The 21,965-nt window shown below is 37.9% G+C and overlaps 1 protein-coding gene and 1 long non-coding RNA gene across 2 annotated transcripts; both read right to left on the bottom strand.

The window, feature by feature from the left end:
* Positions 1 to 3,057: 3,057 nt before the first annotated feature.
* On the bottom strand, positions 3,058 to 4,843 carry LOC133780303 (uncharacterized). The gene is made up of 2 exons (XR_009869220.1): positions 4,783 to 4,843; positions 3,058 to 4,645 (listed from the first exon to the last, which is right to left on the bottom strand). It is a non-coding gene; the product is annotated as an uncharacterized LOC133780303 (long non-coding RNA).
* A 13,092-nt stretch (positions 4,844 to 17,935) lies between these two features.
* Positions 17,936 to 19,677, bottom strand: LOC133780302 (MYB-like transcription factor ETC3). The gene is made up of 3 exons (XM_062220122.1): positions 19,363 to 19,677; positions 19,135 to 19,222; positions 17,936 to 18,530 (listed from the first exon to the last, which is right to left on the bottom strand). The coding sequence occupies exons 1-3, from the start codon at positions 19,589 to 19,591 to the stop codon at positions 18,416 to 18,418; spliced, it is 432 nt and encodes a 143-aa protein (XP_062076106.1). The 5' UTR covers positions 19,592 to 19,677; the 3' UTR covers positions 17,936 to 18,415.
* Positions 19,678 to 21,965: the final 2,288 nt, after the last annotated feature.

Below are 21,965 nucleotides of genomic sequence, written 5' to 3'. Positions count from 1 at the left end.
AATTTAGGGAGGAGAGCTTTGTTGATGTCCTCCAACCGACGGAATCCGAGGCCTCAACAAGCTTCGGGTTGACAGAGGCTATCCCATGCTTTGGTAGCCAAAAACCTATCCTTCTCCACACCACCCATCCACCAAAATTTCATAATCATTGAGTCCATTTCCCTCTCTATTGAAATTGGGAGCTTGAATGGGCTCATAGTATATAAAGGCAAGCTTTGAACAACTGAGCTTATTTCTACCATACAAGTACAACTAGCTTTTTTATAGGAGTTTCATCTTCTAGCCCTCCAATCTATTAAACATTCTCTCTTTAAGAGTGTTGCATTCTTCCCTCTTTCTTTTCTTGAAGATGAAGGGATTACTGAGATGAGATTCACTCCCATTAACTTCTTTGACTCGTAGTTTCAACAAAATTTCCCTCTTAAGTCTGTGATTGGTATTTGTCGAGAAAAGCACAGAGCATTTAGGACAGCTACATTTCTGTCATGACCATTTCTCATACAAAGTAAGGCAATTCACAAGAGTTTGCGCTTCCACTAGATTAGCCCTTGCAAAAAGAATGGTGTCGTCTGCAAACATCAAGTGAGAAATGGGGGGAGCATTTCGGGCAATCCTTATGCCGTGAAGAGTGCCTTCATCATGCTCCCTCATGATAATTCTAGAAAGAACCTCATTACAAAGGATAAAAAGAATCGTAGATATTGTGTCACCTTGTCGAAGTCCCCTCTGTGGGAAAATCTTCTTTAGAGGCATTCCATTGAGAAGAACTGAGTAGTATGTCGATGTAACACACTTCATTATAAGCTTCTGAATTTGGTCGCTGAATCCAAATGCCTTTAGGACTCCTCAAGGAACAACCATTACATTCTATCATAAGATTTCAGCATATCCACTTTGATGGCCATCAAACCCCCTTTCCCTTTCTTCTTTCGAATTGTGTGGATCAATTCCTAAGTTAGAATGGAGGACTCAACTATCCATCTTCCAGGTATGAAGGTCGACTAAAAAGGACATATCAGATTATCCATCACTCCTCAGAGTCTAGAAGAAATTATTCGGGTGATCACTTTATAGACGAAATTGTATAAGCTAATCAGTCTAAGTGTTAGGATTCAGGCCTAAAAACATGGAAAGACATTTTATTGATTTAAATAAAAGTACAATTTGATTATATTTAAATGTTATAATTATTATTTGAATAATTTATATGAATATCAAGAAAATTCCATATTCATTTATGAGAATATGTATTAGTACGAGAGAATTAAGATCATAAACAATGAATAAAATAGTCAGTAACATACTAAAGTACGGATGGTTACTAGTATAATTTACTAAGCATACGAGGTGCAAGTAGTGTAGATTCAGATTACTCATGTGAATAGACATCTTGGTAAATGTACTGTATATAACAGAGATTATATATGACAAGACCGATATGAATTAACTATCTTTATAAACTTACTGTTTTCCATAAAGATTTAATTCTTATCATAATAGATGATCATTTGTAGATAAGTTCAAATCATGAGTAGTCATTAACTCATGTTTGTGCTTATTGGATCTTTTGATTCACTCATTAAGGTTTCTTAGTATAATGAGGCTAATGAATTTTGTTTTAAATGTTCAATATCATGAATGGATGGGAACATGATTTACAATAATAGAATCCACACTTTCCTAACGGATCGAGTATTAGTTTCCTTAAGGGTTAATTCTGGAACTGAATAGTTATTGAGCTCAAATCTATAATTAGATTATAGATTAATTATTCTCTAGTGAATTAATGGTACTTAAGAAACAAGAGGTAATTAGAAGGGTAAAATGGTAATTTTGACCAGCTCTAATTAACGAACCAATAGTTGGAGGACAAAACTACATTTATTGATTATATCGATGGGCTCTAAAGAAAACTCTGTAAATATAATTCTATAAAGACTTAGAGTGTAATTCCATATTTATAGTGATGTAATCATTGAATTAATAAATAAGATTATTATATTAAAGAATTTGATTAATAATCTGGTTTATTAGAGCTCGTTTTATAGGTCCATGGTCCCTAGGTCACATCTGTCCTACACTGTCAAGGGTAAGGATGTTATAAGGAAGATTTGTAGAGACAATGCCTTAATTGCACAGGAACTAATTTTTTGGGGGAAGGAAATAATTATGTGATAGTTATGGGGATTAATTAATTATTTAACTATATAGTTTTTATTTTGAAAAACTTTATGTTAAAATAAATATTAATCATGTTTAGATTAATATAGAGAGAGAATAATAATTATCTTATAATAAGATATTTATTTAAAATTGATATTTTAAGATAAAATTAAATTTGAATTATCTGATATTTATTTTGGGATAAATATATTGTCTCAAATATTAATTAAACAAATGAAGAAATTAAGGAAACCTCTAATGTGGCTCACGCCACTTATTGTATTCTACAGTGAGTGGCACCACACAGGGATATTTTCTATTATTGAAATTTGAATTTTGAATTTCAAATAATTTATTTAAATATTCTTTTTAAATATGATTTAAATTAAATAATTAAATAAGTTATAAATGATAAGTTTTATTTTAAATAAAATAAAGATTAATTAAATTAGTATTTTATCTTTATAAACTTGAAAGAAGCATGCTTACATGCTTACAGTAGAAGTTTTTTAAAGTTATTTTGACTGTCAGACTCTTTCTCAAGAAAATGATACAATTTTCTAAACCTAAAATTATAGAAATTTCTATAGTCTCTCTCTTCTCAAACCTCTCTAGATCTCATGTGCCAAGTACATTTATAGAGTTCTGTGTGTGAGGAGGCCAGGGTGTGATCTTTCAAAATAAGGATAGGGAGATCGTTGATTTATATAAAAAGATTCAAGGACACTTGATAAATTTCAAGATATAATCTTTTATGTATTTGTATGTGATTTAATATATATATATAATCGTGTGTGTATATATATATATTTATGATAGTGGCAGGTATTAATATTTTTTTAGAAGATACCGTTGGGTTGCGAATTCAGATTTTCATATTTAATACCAACTAAGTTTGTCAACTGAGGCTATGCCTTCAACTTTTGGAACAAGATACATATAAGTGTAATTAAGGGAAAGCTCAAGATCACCCAAACGAAAGAGATCTAGAGCTGTGTTGACCACGTCAAGACCGAAAAAATCCCAACACTTCTGAGAAAAACACCTCGGCATGCCGTCTAGGCCAGGGGCCTTGAGTGGCTGCATCTCAAAGACGTGACGCTCAATCTCCTCCTTGGATGGATGACTCATATACATTGATTTTCCTCCAGCGTTACACTTGGATGAATTAATATCTCCAAATCATCAGGAATTATTGGTCAATCCGATGAGAAAACACCCTTGAAATAAGAATTGAGGATATTGCCCATATCTCTGTGTTTTTCCCTCAAGTCCCCGTTTGACTCTTTTAGAGCCCATATATGGTTTCGCCTCCTTCTAATCAAACTGGAAGCATGGAAAAACTTTGAATTGCGATCACCATTAGCTAACCAAGACTCTCTTGATTTTAGTCTCCACATACTTGCTTTCCTATTCCACAACTCAGTCATTTCAGTATGAATTTTCTCTCCCTCCAACATAGAGGAATCACTAGAAACCTAATTCTGCAATATCTGTAGCCTGCTTTCAAGTTCCTTTAATCTAGTGTCATAGTTGCCAAAAACCTCTGTTCTATACTTGGAGAGTCTTTCTTGTATTTGCCATTCTTTTGGACATCTTCTAATTCACCACTGGCCACTAGTCCTGTTCAACGCCTCTTCAATTACCCTTACACAAGATTCTTCTCGAAACCAAGCCTAATAGAATTGGAATGGGCGGTATCCTCTTCTTTTGTCAATCAAGGTGTCAAGGAGGATCGACCCATGATCAGATGCAGAAATTGGGAGATTTTGAATCCCCGCTTTTGGGCAATAGGTTAGCTAGTCCCCTGAAATAAAGCACTCAGTCAAGTATTTCTTTGCTTAGTTCACTTGAGAATCTGTTATTCTGCCACATAAACCTATTTCCATAATATCCTAATTCGACCCCTCCAACATCAATGAGGAAGTCAGATAGGATGCGAGTATCACTCTGAGTCAACTTCCTACCACCAATTTTCTCACAGTCTCGAAGAAGGACATTTAAATCTCCAATGATCAACCACAAATTGGAGATATTGTTGACCCGATGCCTCATACTATTCTAGAATTATTTCTTCTTTTCATCATAAGGGGTCCCATAAACATCAATAAATTCCCAAAAAGAGTCAGTAGTAGGTACCCAAATCGTTCCTTCAAATGATGACTCCGTGATCTTTGAAATCATTAGCCATGTTTCATTTTTCCACATCAAGAAGAATCCATCCGCCGTACCATTAGATGGTATATATCACCAAAATCATAATCTAAATTTCTACATACCTTAGGCATAAACTCTCCCCCCACTTCGGTTTCCATTAAGAACATGCAATTAGGCTTGTATATTCCTACCCAAGCTCGGAGTGCTTGGGTTGCTGGGGCCCTGGAAAGCCCACGAAAATTCCAAGAAAGAAGCTTCATTGGGGTTGAGGGGGCTTGATAAGGGTTTCCTCCTCGTCCATTCCAAAATTTGGATTATAGTGGACCTATACTTCAACAACATTGCATTTCGTCAGTTGAGTGATTAGTCATTGTTCTTCTAGATTGCAGGTGACCTCTTCATTTTCCACACACAAACGAGGACTAGCCTTAGACTTATTTGAATCCTTACGTTGTCTCTTACCAGAGTTCTTCGATGTAAAGCCTTGCAACCCTTTACTTGGGTTGAAGATCGTAGATGACAGAGTCAGATTAAAAGTGGGAAAGTGAATATCTTCCTTGATGATACAAGTCATATCCTCTAGAGTGGGCTGTGGGGTCGATGTGAGACAAATATGGACCTACCTCTTACGGGGCCACTTTATCCATGTATCCTTTCAGATATCCATGAAATATTGTTTGTTGGGCTTCAAATTTATCAACATGGACCGGGCCCATAAGTTTATCTTCAAAAGCAGTCATTTCCTTGGTATTGGGCCAAGGCATCCAAGGGTTCATGATGGTGGTGATGAGTTCACGATTTGCAGAGTTTATGGTGGGGTATCTCTATCATCTGTTCTAGGGATGGTCCCTAGTTTCCATAATTGTAATGCCCTGGTTAGCAAAGACCGTTACACGGTGTATTTTATATAGTACTTAACTCGCTAAACGAGTCATTAAGCCATAAATGTGCATCTAAATATGATTAATGGTCCATGGTTAAAAATTTCGGTCAAAAGGAATGAATATTTCATTAAAACATTAAATTTTACATGGGATCCCATGATAAACATTTACAAAGTTATTTACAATTCCAAAATGGTCATTACAACTCAAAAGTTACAATCCGCCGACCTAAGCAGCAAAAATAGAGTATAACCCTAGTTCCTCTGAGAAACCTTGGTCGTGGTGGTTAAAGTGGCCGTATATGTACACGTCAACACCTAATCTCTCCAACTCGTGGGTTGTCTAGCTTTCCTTTCCCTTTACATGCACCATATAACACCCGTGAGCCAAGGCCTAGCAAGAAAACTTAATACACGTGCATGAACAATATATACAGATTCAGATGCATATTTAGCATGCCCAGTAGTGATAACCTACTCATGCATGCATACAAGTACAAATAAATGATTATAGAATCAATCTGGGGCCTGCAGCCCTAATCAGATGACCATAGAGCCAACCTGAGGCCCTTTGCCCTAAATAGATGACCATAAAGTCAACCTGGGGCCCTTTGCCCTAGCTCTGAGTAACTAGCCATAGAGCTAGCCAAGCACTTTATTTTCCAAGTGACCATAGGGTCAGTCAACGTAATAGTACGTTCGTGATCGGGCCTTAGCCTTTCGATCAGTGCACAGTGCGCTATTGACTCTCTTGACTAATAAGTCAAGGCTCTAGCAGGTATTCAGATATCTTGCTATAGATGCATATGACGACTAGCCCTGCAAACCAACACGAGTCTTTCCAGCGTGTTTTGTCCTCACTCGCACGCTTCTTGGGAAAACTTCCTAGGAGGTCATCTATCATAGGACTACTCCAGGTCAAACATGCTTAACTTTGGAGTTCTCAAGTGATGGGCTACCAAAAAGAAGATGCATCTTGTTGGCATAGGTAGTACCCATCAATCCATTTAAGCCCTCTTCAACTGTAACACCCTAGGTAGCCAAGACCGTTACATTGTGTATTTATAAAGGTGCAAGACTTGCTAACCAAGTCAATTAGTTGAAAACGTGTTCATAAGACCATTAGTGAACTAAGGTTAAAAGGTTTTGGTCATAAAAGATACATTCTATATAAATAAACGTTTTGTACATGGGATCCCAAAAGAAATAATGTTTGATGGACAATTTACAAAATTTTCCAGAGTATATACATCAATTGGCCACTCTAAGGGCAACACAAACATTTAAGGTCCTCCTGTTCCTGTCCCTCCCTCAACCGTTGCGACTGAGCAGCTAATCATGTACATTCTGCCTCTAGAGCTCTCCAAATCAGGGCTGATCAAGTTTACCCTTGCCTTTACCTGCACCACGTAGCACCCATGATCCAAGGCCCAGCAAGAAAACCATAACATCATAGCACAAACAATGACAATAACCAAATAATCTTTAAGCATGATCATATATTCAGCAGACCATGACATTCACAAAATCAATAAAAATAACCAGCAAATCCACAAACCAAAACTCAGATATTCAACATATTATATTCGTCAATTAATAACGACAACATAATCATATAACAACCAGGGTCGACGCCTTAGGTCGCACCCTCTGTTTACGCCATTGACTCCGGTCCGCTTAAACCGAGCTCAGTGAATATTAAGCTGTCCTCAGCTACCAGTGGCTAAGCCGCGCCCTGTGTGCCAATATAAACTTTGGCACTCTTAGTGTAATGCCCCGAATTCTCCGGTATGGTTTAATGGTGGGATTAGTAGGCCGGGAGGGCCATACTTGTTTAATTATGCCATTAAATGATAATATGCATGTATATGTGAATTATATTATGATATGATGTTATATGCATGCATGTGGGTCCACATTTGAATATTATGTTGTTTTGATCATTTGGCCCATTAAGGGTGAATATGTGTATTTGGGTGCATATTGTGATTTGTGAATGAGATTTCATTATTATGGAGATATATTCAAGCTATTCGGCATGAGACGATCATATATAATGGATTAGCGGTTTTGTCATAACGGGGTCAGTTTTGGGGTAATAGGAATGTTTATTTGATGATAAATTGGGAATATTTGAGATCAGGAGGAAATTTTGGAGGTTTTGACTATAATGTCCCTGGGGGTATTTTCGGGACCCCGAGCACTAGGTTTTATTTGAGGTTACTTAAGCTTGAAGTAGCTTATCAGATAGAACGTACGTTAGAAAACCTCTCGTTCTCCCTTTCGTTAGTTCGTTTCACCGTTTGAGCCTTTTCGAAGATATCTCGAGTTCTAGGAGTCGGAATCAAGCGAGGATCGAGACATAGCGATCCTAGGAAAGATTAGAAGCTTCTTAACCGAAGGATTTGATGGAAAACAACCCAATCAAAGGTAATCTCAGTTTAAAGTTTTGAGTTTTTAGAGTTTCTAAGCTTTGAATTGGACTTTGTGAATTGTTGAGTTTTTGGTTGGTTTGAACCTTGGGTTTTGAGGGTTTTGGAGCTTTAGGAAGCTTGGGAACTTTGTTTTGATGATTGGGGAATGTTTGGGTATGATTTTGGAAGCTTTGAGAAGTTGAAAACACGTTTGGGAATGGCCCAGGGTTGGGGGCCGCGACCCTGTTCTTGGGCGTCGCGTCCCTAGCTCGATGAAGAAGGAGAGGTGGTTCTATTTTGCTGGGCGCCGCGGCCCTTGGTGTTGGGCACCGCGGCGCTTGCTTCAGGAAATTCTGGGGGCCGCGGCCCAAGGTGCTAGGGCCGCAGCCCTTGCCCTGTTTTCACCTCGTTTGCTCATTTTGACCCCTGAAACTTAGCTATAGGCCTCGGGAGTGTTCCTACTACTTGGATTAGTTTGGATTGATCTCCCGGAAGCTAGATATTGGTTTGGGAACCTATGTTGGTCATTATTATTAATGATGTCCCGTGTTTGGTTATGATTAGGTGACCGCTAAAGGACTAAAGGTTGATCGTTCTCAAGGGTCGTTTTTTTATCTTTCTAGCTCGAATCTGAGGTAAGAAAACTGTACCCTGTGTATATATGACATGCGTGATTATTATTGAGGCATGTTGATTGATAAATGTGGACATGGATTGCCTATTAAATGCTAACGAATGTTGAATACTTGTATATGTACTAACTAGTCAGGGACACTGACCTAAAGAGTCAGAAATGGCATAGCGTCATGAACGCTGAGCCAAATGAAGATTAGATCTAATCGATATCAGTGTTGAATGGATCTAAGGCATTAACACTGGACCGACCGTAAGGTCGATGAACTTATAAGCGCTTGGCTAATCTAAGACTAATTACTCAGAGCTAGGGCATATGGCCCCGGTGACTGTTTGTCACATGGCTAGGGCACGTTGTTCCAGGGTTATGACTCTAAGGTAATGAGGAAGGTTATGTTGGTGACTATTCACCATACACCTATCCTGATCAAACTTATGAAAGATTCACTTATCAGTTAAGCCCGAGTGACCCTATCGTCACATGGCTAGAGGGGGTTGTACCCACTTTTGTGACTTTTGCGACTGTCACCTATCTGTTTTGGACTGATAGTCCTGAATGATTATTATGATCATTGTTGATATTATATCATGATTTATTGAGTTTTCTTGCTGTGCCTTGGCTCATGGGTGCTATGTGGTGCAAGTAAAGGGAAAGAAAAGATAACCAGCCTTGAGTGGAGAGCTTAGGTGGTGATGTGTACATATGCGGCCGCTTGATCACCACGGCCAAGGCGTTCTTAGAGGAACTAGGGGGTTCACCCTATTTTGCCGCTTAGGTTGGCGGGATTGTAAATTTGATACAGTAATGACCATTTTGTACTGAGAACAACTTGTAAATGTTTTGATTAGCTCTGCAGAGCAGTTTGTAATGAAAAATATCCATTCCTTTTTATTAGTTTTCCACCTTAACCTGTTAATCACACTTAGAGCACATTTTTAACCAAAGGACTCGGGTAGCGGGTCAAATTTCTGGTTCACTGTAACTGTTCTGGGGTAACCAAGGCGTTACAACTTGGTATCAGAGCAATGCCAAGGTTAGGGTTCCTGTAGACTGGCTGGGCATGTACACACATCACTGAAGTCAAGCTCGACTCATGGTTTGGTAACTATTTATGTAGTTATATGTATGACTGCTTAAATACAGCATATATGCTTTACTTGTATGCATGAGGCACTATGTTAAACCCGTGCCCTGAAATATTGTATCCTCAGAAACTGTGTGCTTATTAGTACTGGAATTGCTGGAGCATACTTATAAGTATGATTGATTGTGAACTATTATGTGATACATGTTGAGTGCTAAATGCTATAGACATGTATCTGCTTGTATATTTGTATGACTGTGGAATATGATAATTGTCTGCTTGTTCTTGGACCGTATGACGGCAAGAGGTTTAGTTATTACTACCTGACTGGCCGTATTGATCATTATTTCAGCAAGGTATCAGTGATAGAAATGTGAACCTAGGGCAGACAGACACTTCAGCTGGCCAGAGTGATCAGGGCTAGAACAATAATAATAGCCAGGGTTAGGAAAATGACCAGTCACAGATTCCACAGCCAGCTCCTGTTAACTGACAGCAGATAGTCAGTGATCTGTAGGCAACAATATTAAAACAAGGGGAAGAGTTACGTCTCTTGAAGCAACAGCAAGGGCCTACAGTGGCCAGTGTATCAGAGGCACCTCCTGTGTCGGTGCCAGCAGCTGGGCAGTTGCCTAAGGTTGGAAATAAATGGGAGCCTCTCTATGAAAGGTTCAGGAAGCAGCAACCTCCAATATTTGAGGGCAGTGCAGATCCTGCCAAGGCTGAACAGTGGATGAGTATGATTACCACTATCCTTGACTTTATGAGGATAACTGGTAATGAGAGGGTGGCCTGTGGCACTTATATGTTTCAGGAGGATGCCCGGATTTGGTGGGAAGTGATTACCCAGACTAAGAATGTGAATGCTTTGACTTGGGAAGAGTTTCAGACTCTATTCAATGAAAAATATTATAATGATACTATTAGAGCGGCGAAGGCCGAGGAGTTTATTAGGCTACTTCAGGGGAACTTATCAGTCACTGAGTATGCCTTGAAGTTTGATCGTTTGGCAAAGTTTGCCATGGAGCTGGTGCCCATTGATGGGACCAGGAGAGAGAGATTCTTGCAGGGGCTACAGCCCAGGTTAGCCCGAGATGTACGTATCACCACTGTCGCTGGGGTTACTACTTATGCACAGGTGGTGGAGAAGGCACTCACAGCTGAGAGTGCAGAGAACATAATCTGGCGTGACAGTGCAGCCAGAAAAGAATTCAGGAGGCCCCGTGGGATTTCTATGGGTCGTTCAGGTGGTGGTGAAGCCTAGAAGTCTTATCGTGAGTGCCCCATATGCAAGAGGCATCACTTGGGAGAGTGTAGGGAAAATGCCTGCTTCTCATGTGGAGCAGTGGGTCATCTTAAAAAGGATTGCCCCAAGGCAAGAAAGGAAGAACCTAGAAAGGCGGACAGCTCGGCCCCAGCTCGAGTGTTCGCATTGACTCAAGCAGAAGCTGAGGCTTCTCCCTCAGTTGTTACAGGTCAGCTTCTTAGTGCTGGAACCCCTTATAATGTGTTGATTGATTCTGGTGCTACACATTCTTTTGTTACTAGTAGTGTTATTGATAGACTGTGTAGACCTTGTGATGTTTATGCTATGGGGTTTGGTACCTTGTTACCCACTGGAGAGTTAGTGGTATCCAGGAGATGGGTCAGATCTTTGCCAGTGACAGTGGAGGGCAGAGAGTTGTCAGTGGATTTAATAGAGTTGGTTATGACTGACTTCGATATGATACTCGGTATGGATTGGTTGGCAAAGTATGGGGCAACCATTGATTGCAGAAGGAAGATGGTCACCTTTGAGCCTGAAGGTGAGGATCCTTTTGTGTTTGTTGGTGCTGTGCATGGACCTCGCATTCCTATGATTTATGCATTGAGGGCTAGGGATTTATTGCAAGGAGGTTGCATTGGATTCTTAGCCAGTGTGGTTGATACCACTCAAGTCGTGCCAGTGGGACCAGAGGATACCAGGTTAGTTTGTGAGTTTCTGGATGTGTTTCCAGAAGATTTTCCAAGGTTACCACCGCATAGAGAAATTGAGTTCGTTATAGAACTGGCACCAGGGACGGAGCCAGTGTCTAGAGCACCTTACAGAATGGGCCCAGCTGAATTGCAAGAGCTGTTGGATTTAGGTTTTATCAGACCTAGTTTCTCACCTTGGGGTGCGCCAGTCCTATTTGTAAAGAAGAAGGATGGTTATCTGAGAATATGTATTGATTATAGAGAACTGAATAAGCTGACAATTAAGAATAAGTATCCTTTGCCAAGGATAGATGATCTGTTCGATCAGTTGCAAGGCAAGAAGGTATTCTCAAAGATCGACCTTCGTTCTGGTTATCATCAGTTGAGGGTCAAGGAGGGAGATATACCGAAGACTGCTTTTCGTACCAGGTATGGGCATTATGAGTTCCTAGTTATGTCATTTGGATTGATTAATGCCCCTGCTGCTTTTATGGATCTGATGAACAGAGTGTTCAAGGATTATCTAGACCAGTTTGTGATTGTCTTTATTGATGATATTCTGGTATATTCTCAGTCAGAGTTAGAACATGAGTATCACTTGAGATTGGTTCTACAGAGACTGAGGGAACACAGACTATTTGCTAGGTTCAAGAAATGTGAGTTCTGGTTATCTCAGGTATCTTTTCTTGGGCACATTGTCAGTAAGGAGGGGATTAAAGTGGATCCAGCAAAGATCGAAGCGGTCAGAGATTGGCCAAGGCCAAAGAATGCTTCTGAGGTTAGAAGTTTCCTTGGATTGGCAGGTTATTATAGGCGTTTCGTGGAAGGGTTCTCAAAGATAGCTACTGCATTGACTGAGCTGACACGCAAGAATAAGAAGTTTGTGTGGTCAGATAAGTGTGAGAACAGCTTCCAGGAACTGAAGCAGAGGTTGATTACAGCTCCGATTCTGAGTTTTCCAATAGATCAGGAGAAGTTGTGATTTATTGTGATGCTTCTCATCAGGGTTTGGGCTGTGTTTTGATGCAATCAGAGAAGGTAATTGCTTATGCTTCTCGTCAGTTGAAGGAGTATGAAAAGAGATATCCTACTCATGATTTAGAGTTGGCGGTTGTGGTCTTTTCTTTGAAGATATGGAGGCACTATCTCTATGGAGAGAAGTGTGAGATTTATACAGACCACAAGAGCCTGAAGTACTTCTTCACCCAGAAAGATCTTAATATGAGAAAAAGGCGTTGGCTGGAATTAGTAAAACATTATGATTGTGAGATTTTATATCATCTAGGAAAAGCCAACGTGGTAGCTGATGCTTTAAGCCGGAAGGGTCCGGGACAAATTTATTGTAACGACCCAAATTCGCTAATAAGGCTTAAGGGCCTTGATTAGTGTGCCTGAAGGGCATAATGGGAATTATGTGTGGTTTTAATGATTAAGATGCATGATTATGATTTAAAGCATGCTATATGACTATTTGAATATTTGAGATGCATGACTATGTGTATTAGTATGCATGTAGGCCCTGATTAGGTTAGAGGGGCATAATCGTAATTTTGGCTATTATGGGCATAACTGTATTGATATATGTGATAATTGTCGAGACCACATTATTATGTGGATATATCTGTGATCTGTGACTCGAGACGATCCTAGTGAGCAAAGTAGCGAAAAAGTCATGGTGGGGATTTATACCCGGCTCGGGGAGAGCTCAGGGGTATAAACGGGAATTTAGTGAATATACTGGGGTCTATTTTGATATTGAGGAATATTGTTGGTGATTAGTTAGGTATCGGGAGTTAAGCGGGAAATATTAGAGACACTCGAGGAGTTATCCGGAATTGGGTAAAATGACTAGAATGCCCTTAAGTGGATTAAAGGGTTTAGACTTAACAAGGAGGGCATAATAGTCATTTGGCTTACAGGAGCTAAGTATTACCAAGGCTTTATGTTAGTGGGAAATTATAGAGAAGTGTAGAAGTCTGAGAAAGAAGGAAAAGAAAGGGAGAAAAACAGAGAGAGAGTTCTCTAGGTCGGTTTATATTTTCCTTCATCTGTTTCTTGAGGATTTCTGGAGTAAAGCTCAGAGGAGAGCTGGGATAAACTAAGCATCAAGGATTCCACCCTAGGATTGAGAAACTGGCAGAGATTTAGCAAGAGTTCATCAACACTTGAGGTAAGACTTTAGAGTTCTTCAGTTTCTATTTCTGGTTTTGTGAGCTATGGTGTTTAAGTTGAATTGGATGGAAACTTTAGGGAATTCAGGCCTAAGGCTGAGGAGGAGCAAGTCAAGGAAGTCTAGAGGCACCTTGAGGTCGAAATTCCACCAAAGGTATAAACTCTTAACTCTAACTTGGTTGTTCAGCTGGTTTCTGCTGAGTTTTAGTGTTTAGGAGTGGCTATGGTTAATTTTGAGTTTGGGGATGCATGTGCTTGAGTTCTAGGTTTTTGGGGTGCTTGGGATGAGTGGAGTATGGTCATAAGGTTGTTTTTGAGGTTGGGAAAGATTTGGAAGAGTTTTGGTTGAGGTTGGTTCGAGGAAATCGCAGGAAGGGAAAACTGACGCTGGTCTGTCTGTGACTAGCGCTACAGCGCTAGCCTTTGGGTGCTGTAGCACTAGGCCATGATGCTGAGGGGATTTTGCTTCTGTTTGTAGCGCTGTAGCGCCCTCCCATGAGCGCTGTAGCGCTACCCTGTTCTCAGAAAGGGATTTTAGGGTTATTTGCAAGGGTTTTTGACCAAAGGCTTGGGGTTTGTTTCCACCACCTTGTTTGGTGGAACTAGGACTTCCCGGGGGCTCGGGATTGGCCCGAGGCTAGGTTTTGGACTTGAGGATTGATGATGACTTTGGCCTATGGTTGTGTTTAGGTGAGCGCTAGGGCTTGTGGGGGGATCGTGCTCAAGGAGTCGAGGGATCAAAGCTAGTGAATTGAAAGGTAAGAAAACTGCACTCGATTATATGTTTGTGATGGGACTAAGTGCTCCCGAGAATTGTATCGTGTCAATGATGGTATTACGCCATGGGACATGTAAAAGCGGCCTAAGAGTGCCGTACATAATATTTGCGCATAGGGCGCGGCTTGGCCACTGGTAGCCGAGGACAGCTTAATGAGCTCGGCTTAAGCGGGCCGGAGTCAGTGGGATAACGGAGGGAGCAGCCTGAGAGCGCTAGCCCTAGTTATCATTTGTGTAGTGATATGTGATATGAATTGATATGCTTAGTATGTTGAATACTTGGTCATGCTGAATGATTATATGTTTGAGAACTTGTGATGCAATGTGGGATGTGGATTTTTCTGTTGATTGCTTATGCTCTATCGTTGTGTTTTCTTGCTGGGCCTTGGCTCACGGGTGCTACGTGGTGTAGGTAAAGGCAAAGGCAGATTGGACCAAGCCTGAGATGGAGAGCTCCGAGGTAGAATGTACATAGCCAGCTGTTCGATCGCCAAGGTCGAGGAGTGGATCAGGACAGGGATTACCTAACTGATTGTTTTGCCTTAGTATGGCTTGTTATCGTATTTGAACCTTATAACTTTTGTAAACGATCTTTAAAATTGTATCTTTTTGGGATCCCGTGTGAAGGATAACATTTCTTAATGAAAATGTGACTTTTGAGACCAAAACATTTTAAACCCTAGTTCCTTACAGTTTCGATGACACGCTTTCAATTAAACTACTTGATTAGCAAGTCTGGCACTTTATAAACACACAGTGTAGCGGTCTTGGCTAACCAGGGCATTATATTTATGGTATGAGGCTGATAGCCAGAGAGTTAGCTGATGATATGACCAGAGCTGGTATAGAGTTGTTGGTGGGCCAGTTGGCTAATATTACGCTACAGTCTACGCTGTTGAAGAGAATTAAGAAGGGTCAGCTGAGTGATCCACAGCTGATCAAGATTAGAGAGGATGTTCTCGCTGGAGTATCCAGAGATTATACAGTGTCTGAGTTAGGCTTGTTGAGATACAAGGGACGGATATGTGTTCTGTTAGACACTGCAATGAGGCGAGAGATTCTGGATGAATCTCATACTACACCTTACTCTTTGCATCCAGGCACCACGAAGATGTATCAGGATGTGAGATCGTTGTATTGATGGCCAGGAATGAAGAGAGATGTAGTAGAGTATATGGCTAAGTGCTTGACTTGTCAACAGGTCAAGGCTGAGCATCAGAGGCCGTCAGGGCTACTGCAGCCTCTGGATATTCCAGAGTGGAAGTGGGAAGACATCACAATGGATTTTGTGGTGGGCTTACCCAAGACTGTTGGTCAGCATGATTCTATTTGGGTGATAGTGGATCGCTACACCAAGTCAGCTCACTTTCTGCCAGTGAGGACTACTTATACAGTTGACTAGTATGCAGATCTCTATGTGAGAGAGATCGTGTGGCTCCATGGTGCGCCTAGGTCGATCTGTCAGATTGGGACCCTACTTTTACTTCCAAGTTTTGGGGGAGTTTGCAGAAGGCCATGGGGACACAGTTAAAGTTCAGTACTTCTTATCATCCTCAGAAAGATGGGCAATCTGAGAGGACGATCCAGATATTGGAAGACATGCTGCGAGCATGTGTGCTAGACTTTGGTGGATCTTGGAGTAAGTATTTGCCTTTGATAGAATTCTCCTACAACAACAGTTATTAGTCTACCATTGGGGTTGCACCTTATGAGATGCTGTATGGTAGGAAATGTAGATCTCCCATTCATTGGGATGAGACAGGTGAAAGGAGATACTTAGGTCCTGAGGCAGTTCAGAGGACCAATGAGGCCATTGAGAAGATTAGAGCTAGAATGCTTACTTCTCAGAGTAGACAAAAGAGCTATGCAAATCCCAAACGCAAGAACGTGGAGTTCCAGGTAGGAGACTATGTCTTCCTTAGAGTCTTTCCATGGAAAGGGGTGAGAAGGTTTGGGAAGAAAGGTAAGCTGAGCCCCAGATATGTAGGTCCATTTGAGATCCTGGAGAGGATTGGTCAGGTGGCTTACAGGTTGGCTTTGCCTCCAGCGTTATCGGCCGTGCATAATGTATTTCATGTTTCAGCTCTTCGGAGGTATGTGCCTGATGTTAATCATATTTTGAGCTATGAAGATCTGGAGCTTGAGGCAGATCTCTCCTATGAGGAACAACCTGTCCAGATACTAGACATCTTGGATAAGGTCCTCAGGAATAAGGCGATACCTTTGGTTAAGGTATTGTGGTGGAACAGCAAGGTCGAGGAAGCGACCCGGGAGCTGGAGTCAAACATGCAGAATCAGTATCCCGAGCTGTTCAGGTAAATTTCGAGGACGAAATTTCTATAAGGAGGGGATAGTTATAATGCCCCGAATTCTCCGGTATGGTTTAATGGCGGGATTAGTAGGCCGGGAGGGCCATACTTGTTTAATTATGCCATTAAATGATAATATGCATGTATATGTGAATTATATTATGATATGATGTTATATGCATGCATGTGGGTCCACATTTGAATATTATGTTGTTTTGATAATTTGGCCCATTGAGGGTGAATATGTGTATTTGGGTGCATATTGTGATTTGTGAATGAGATTCCATTATTATGGAGATATATTCGAGCTATTTGAATATTAAGTTGGATAAGCAATGCTATATAGCCGGGAGGAAATTCTTACTTAGCTGCTACGTCGGCTCATCGTTGATATTGATTGATGCATGGTATAGGTTCGGTGTTACAATATTTTCCATAAGAAGATTTTTTTCTTTCAAAATATTGGATAATCTAAGGACATGCGCCCTAAGAGCATTCCTAATAGCTCCTTTAAAAGGAAGAGTTCTCTATAATTATAGAGAAAGTTGTCAAACTCACTCTCCAACAACTCCTTTATATGAATGTTTCATTTTGTAGCTCCTTTACATTTTGTATTTCCTTCTTTATATTTATAGATTTTTCAGAGCTACTTTAAATATTTTTCTATTTTTTTTATTCAATTGTCTTTCTTTCTTTTTCTAAATTTATTGGTTTTTTTTATTCATTTTTATTATTTTAATTAATAAATTTAAAGATATAATATTTAAATGTTGTAAAAAATAATATAGAGAAAATGATATACAGTGTACGGTAAAAATTTGATATAAAATGGAGAAAGTGAGATTTTAGTAATATATTTTAAAAGATAGAATTGGGAAAATGTCTACAATACTCGGATTTAATCAGATACAATTTGAAGGATTTTGTAAGTTCATTGATCAGCTAACATGTGAAATGAGTGCATAAGGATGTTGTGCTCAGTTTGGAATACAATCATGAAATTGAAAGTACCAGAGATTCCTAAAGAACTTTTGATTGTTCCAGCTACTTGAGATTCTATGAATGAAGACATGGCTTCTCTGGATCCTATTGAATTTCATTCGGAGGAGGAGGAGCCTTGTAAAAAAAAATTGATTTACTTTATAAAAAAGATATTAATGAGCTTCTATAAAATGGTTTTACTGGATCCAACCAATAATGGTCCCGCTCTAAAGAATAAATGTATTTGTTATTTTTATAACAAAAAAAAAAAGAAGAAAAAGACAAACCCCTAATACATCCAAACACATTAATTATAATGCAATCCTCTGTTCATCTTCTTCGTATAAAATAAAAGGGTACTTTTTTAAAGGCTTTGCAATAAATATTCTCCATACTCTCAAAACAAATAAATAAATAAAAAGTTGGATTATTATTTTAAGACTCTCCAAATCGTCTACATAATTTCTTGAGTCGAAGATTTGATAACAAATCACTCAATTCAACTACATAATAATCTCAACCCATTAAAAAACACTCAAAATAATGCTAATTAATATCCAAAACATAAAACAACTTAAAATACTAATAAAAAAAATTTGGGGTCTTCATCCCTGGCCATGGAAGTCCATTCAAAGAGCTGTTGACCCTCTTTTCTAGCACCAAACCATACGATCGATGTTGTGCTTCAAGAGATACAAGTTAAAACTTCTCCGAAACAAAACACAAACACACCAACAAAAAGAATGATTAATTGGGGGGTATAATCGGTATTTTCTGAAACTAAAATCACTTAGACTTAACTAAATAATTGTTAGAAAGAATACTCTTTCCTAGAAAAATAAATGGAAAATCTATGTCAACTAAATAGACTAATTAAATTTTGACTCATTTTGTTTGGTTTTTTCTTCTCTCAGCAAACATATCATGATGTCTCATTATCCAAAACCTCTCTATCTCTTGTGCTGTTCGGCCTGGAACCCTGCCAGCTATTAAATCCCACCTGATTAAGCAATATCATAATTAATTAATTAATTAATACCCAAATTAAATATTAAGAACATAGTCAAAACAAATATTTCATACTGTTTTGTGATTATGATCATTAATTATAAGTATAGTCTTTTGTCAGTTATTTTTTAAAGTGTCTCACTTGAATATGTGAGTGCCATAATTTTAAAACTTTTTACTGGTAAAACGACAAACTTTGAAATTTTACTGATGAAATGGACAACCATGTATAACATTAACCAAAAAGAAAAATAATCATAAAAATATATTCTTTCTGAGTACCAGAACCAGAGTCCAGAAATATATAAGACAACAAGAATGTTAGGAATAGCAATGGTAATTTGATAAGTACGGCATATTAACGTACAATTCACGTACAAACACACACACACACACACACATATATATAAGTTTTGAATTTGAAAATATTTATCAAAGATTACATTTTGTTACAACAAGTATTTGATTGATAGTTATCAAGAAAATTTTAAAGCTTATAATCACAATTCAAACGCAAGCTCATATTACAATTATTTTATTTTTGTTAGTTTAAAAGAAAAAACAAAGTTAGTATTAATTATTCTTTTAAACAATACCTATTTCCGACGAGTGAAAACATTCTATAAATGAGATCTTCTTCCTGCTCGGTCATGTTTATAAATTCCCACTCATGACTACAAACCTCTGCATATATATATATATAGATATACATATATACCAGCCAAAGTTTTCAAACAACATATATAAATAATAATAATAATAATCTCAATATTTCTCTCATGTATATAATATAAATAGTAGGAAAAAAAAAATAAAGCACTTACCTTGATCAGGCTCAAAATTATTATGGGGATGTCTGGCTTGCTTACGGCGGCGAATTCTGTCGGTGCTGTTCTCCATAATTATTAATATACCAGTAATATATATATATATATATATATGTAGTACAACTGAACTGAACTGACTGTATATGTATATATAAGAGAATGAAATAAAAACTTTAGTACAGGCAAGTGATGATAGAGAGGACACTACGGTATTGTGTGTGTACATATATATATATATATGACATTTGGAATTGAGAGGTTGATCCAAAATAGTAACAGAGCGCAATGTGCCAACAAACTTCAAAAGTGGTATTGTTTCGTTGACTTGTAGGCTAATAGACTCGTAGTTAACAACTCTATTATTTAAATATATATATATAAATATATTTATTATTATATGGTTCATTCAAAACTTATCAAACATACCAATCTTTAATTAGTGTCACATATTAATTAAGTCGTACCCTTTTGGGTTTATCAATTATGGGATTTTTCCAAAAAAAAAAAACATTCTTTATCGAAAAATGTGAATAAAGTAGTATAAAAGCAACAGTAACATTAGTAGTGTTGTTAATTAGAATATTCCTAATTATACCTTCACTTTGTTAACGGTCAATTTATGTAATATAATAAAGGTAATTAATCTACCTTAGAAAATGTACAATTATAAGTTCGTATTAGGTATAAATAAATAGTAGAGCTTAAATAAAGTGTAAAGTGTATTCATCAAAGTTCTTGGTCTTTTATATATTATTTTATGTGCATATATATATATTTGTTGGATATTGGTATGGTGAGTCCTGTCAACTAACATTCTTTATAGCTAATAAGAAGGAATTGTAAAAAATTAAAAATAATTGCGAGTTATGTGGTTCGGAATATGAGTGGTAGGTAGGTGACTAAGTGGTCCAACAAGACAAGTCTAGTCAAATTTAGCTAATGCATGGCAATTGGAGGATAGCAACAACCTCATTTAATTTATATTTATTTTTATAATGTTAAGTTGACCCCACTCAACCTGACATGTCATATATTATATATATATATAAATGTATACATATGTCTTATATATATAATTAATTACGTTCTATGATATATAAAACCTTATTAATACTTATCAAGAGAAGGACTATCCTTCCCCTACCTACCCCAATGGTCTCTCTCAAATAGGAGTAGTAAAATGACTCGAGACTTATCTAGAAAACATTGTAAAATAGACTCTTCTAGCTCTAGAGGAGTATTTACTAACCAAAAATATCAAATAAATGGTTAAAAAAACATAAAGAAAAAGACACATGTAGTTCCAACATAAAATTATTGTGAAAAATCAAATGCGCTATAACCCATTGTACGGATCTAATAAGAGTAAAAGGGCTTATCCCTTCCCCAATTTTTACTTTCCTTTTTCAATTTTGTAATTAATTTATCAATTTAAAAAAAAAATGTTATTTCCAAGTAAAAAAAATTGTATTAAAATTCCTTCTAAAAATTAAAAAAGAAAATACAAATAAACTTCTGACTTGGCCCATACTATACTATCCCTTCTTATGCAATATCATGATTGGCAGGAAATTGAGTCTATTATGGCAAAATTCTGGTGGGGTTCCTTGAAGAAAAATTCTAAAGTTCATAGGAGGAAATGGTTTCCTCTGTCAATCAAATTTTTTTGGAGGTTTGGGTTTTAGGTCCCTAGTTCATTTTAATCAAGTCATGCTTGCCAAGTAAACTTGGCCTATTTTTCAAATTCCCAATTCTCTTTTAGCTAATCTTCTTAAAGCTAGGTATTTTAGATGTTCTGCTTTTTTGGAAGCTAGCAAGGGCAATGCTCCCTCTTCTACCTAGCAAAGTTTATTGTGGGGGAAGGGACCTACTTAACAGAGGTTTGATATGGAGAATCAGTAATGGCCAATTTGTGAATATTCTCTATGACTATTGGATCCCTAATTTTAGATATATATTTTTCAAATCTACTTCACCTCCTCTTTCTAATCTTGTTTTTTTCTTTATTAATTCTTCAAGTAGTTGGGATATAAGATAACTCACTTTTTACTTTCCTGACGATTTAGTTAGGGCTATCATTTCTATTCAATTAATAGGGTCTTCAAATCATGATTGTATGATTTGGAATTTTACTCCGTCAGGCCATTATACTGTTAAGTCTGGATATCATTTTGCCTTAATATTCCCACTTCTTCTAATTCCCAAACTTCTAAGAAATGGTGGAATTTCTATGGCATTTGAAAATTCCTCCAAAAGTTAAGCATTTTATTTGGAGAGTTTATCATCACTTGTTGCCAGCTACTTTTAACCTTGCTTCTAGACACATTATTCCTTCTCCTTTTTGCTCTTTATGTAGGGACAATGTTGAGATGGTTTCTCATGCTCTTCTGTTTTGTTCCAGAGCTCAGACAATTTGGAAAAATTCTGCCTTCATCAAGATTTTTCAAGAGCATGTGAATTTAGACATCTCAGATTTTTATTTTGTGTGCTTTTAATAATTTTTCTACTTCAGATTTTGAAGGTTTTTTGTGCTTACCATGAGCTATCTGGAACAATCGTAACTCTTTAATTTCCAGGAAACCGGTTATACCTGTGGAAGA

Source organism: Humulus lupulus, chromosome 5 (genome assembly GCF_963169125.1).
Source record: "Humulus lupulus chromosome 5, drHumLupu1.1, whole genome shotgun sequence".
In the NCBI taxonomy this organism is placed as follows: domain Eukaryota; kingdom Viridiplantae; phylum Streptophyta; class Magnoliopsida; order Rosales; family Cannabaceae; genus Humulus; species Humulus lupulus.
This window is presented reverse-complemented; position numbering and strand designations above follow the sequence as displayed.

Bases quoted from the DNA above. Each gene is read 5' to 3' on its own strand.
- LOC133780302 (XM_062220122.1), bottom strand. From the start codon at position 19,591: ATGTACACACACAATACCGTAGTGTCCTCTCTATCATCACTTGCCTGT. The intron at 19,223-19,362 runs GTAAGTGCTTTA...ATATATATGCAG, and splicing joins TAATTTTGAGCCTGATCAAG to AGGTTTGTAGTCATGAGTGG. The intron at 18,531-19,134 runs GTATTGTTTAAA...TTGCTTAATCAG, and splicing joins TTTTCACTCGTCGGAAATAG to GTGGGATTTAATAGCTGGCA.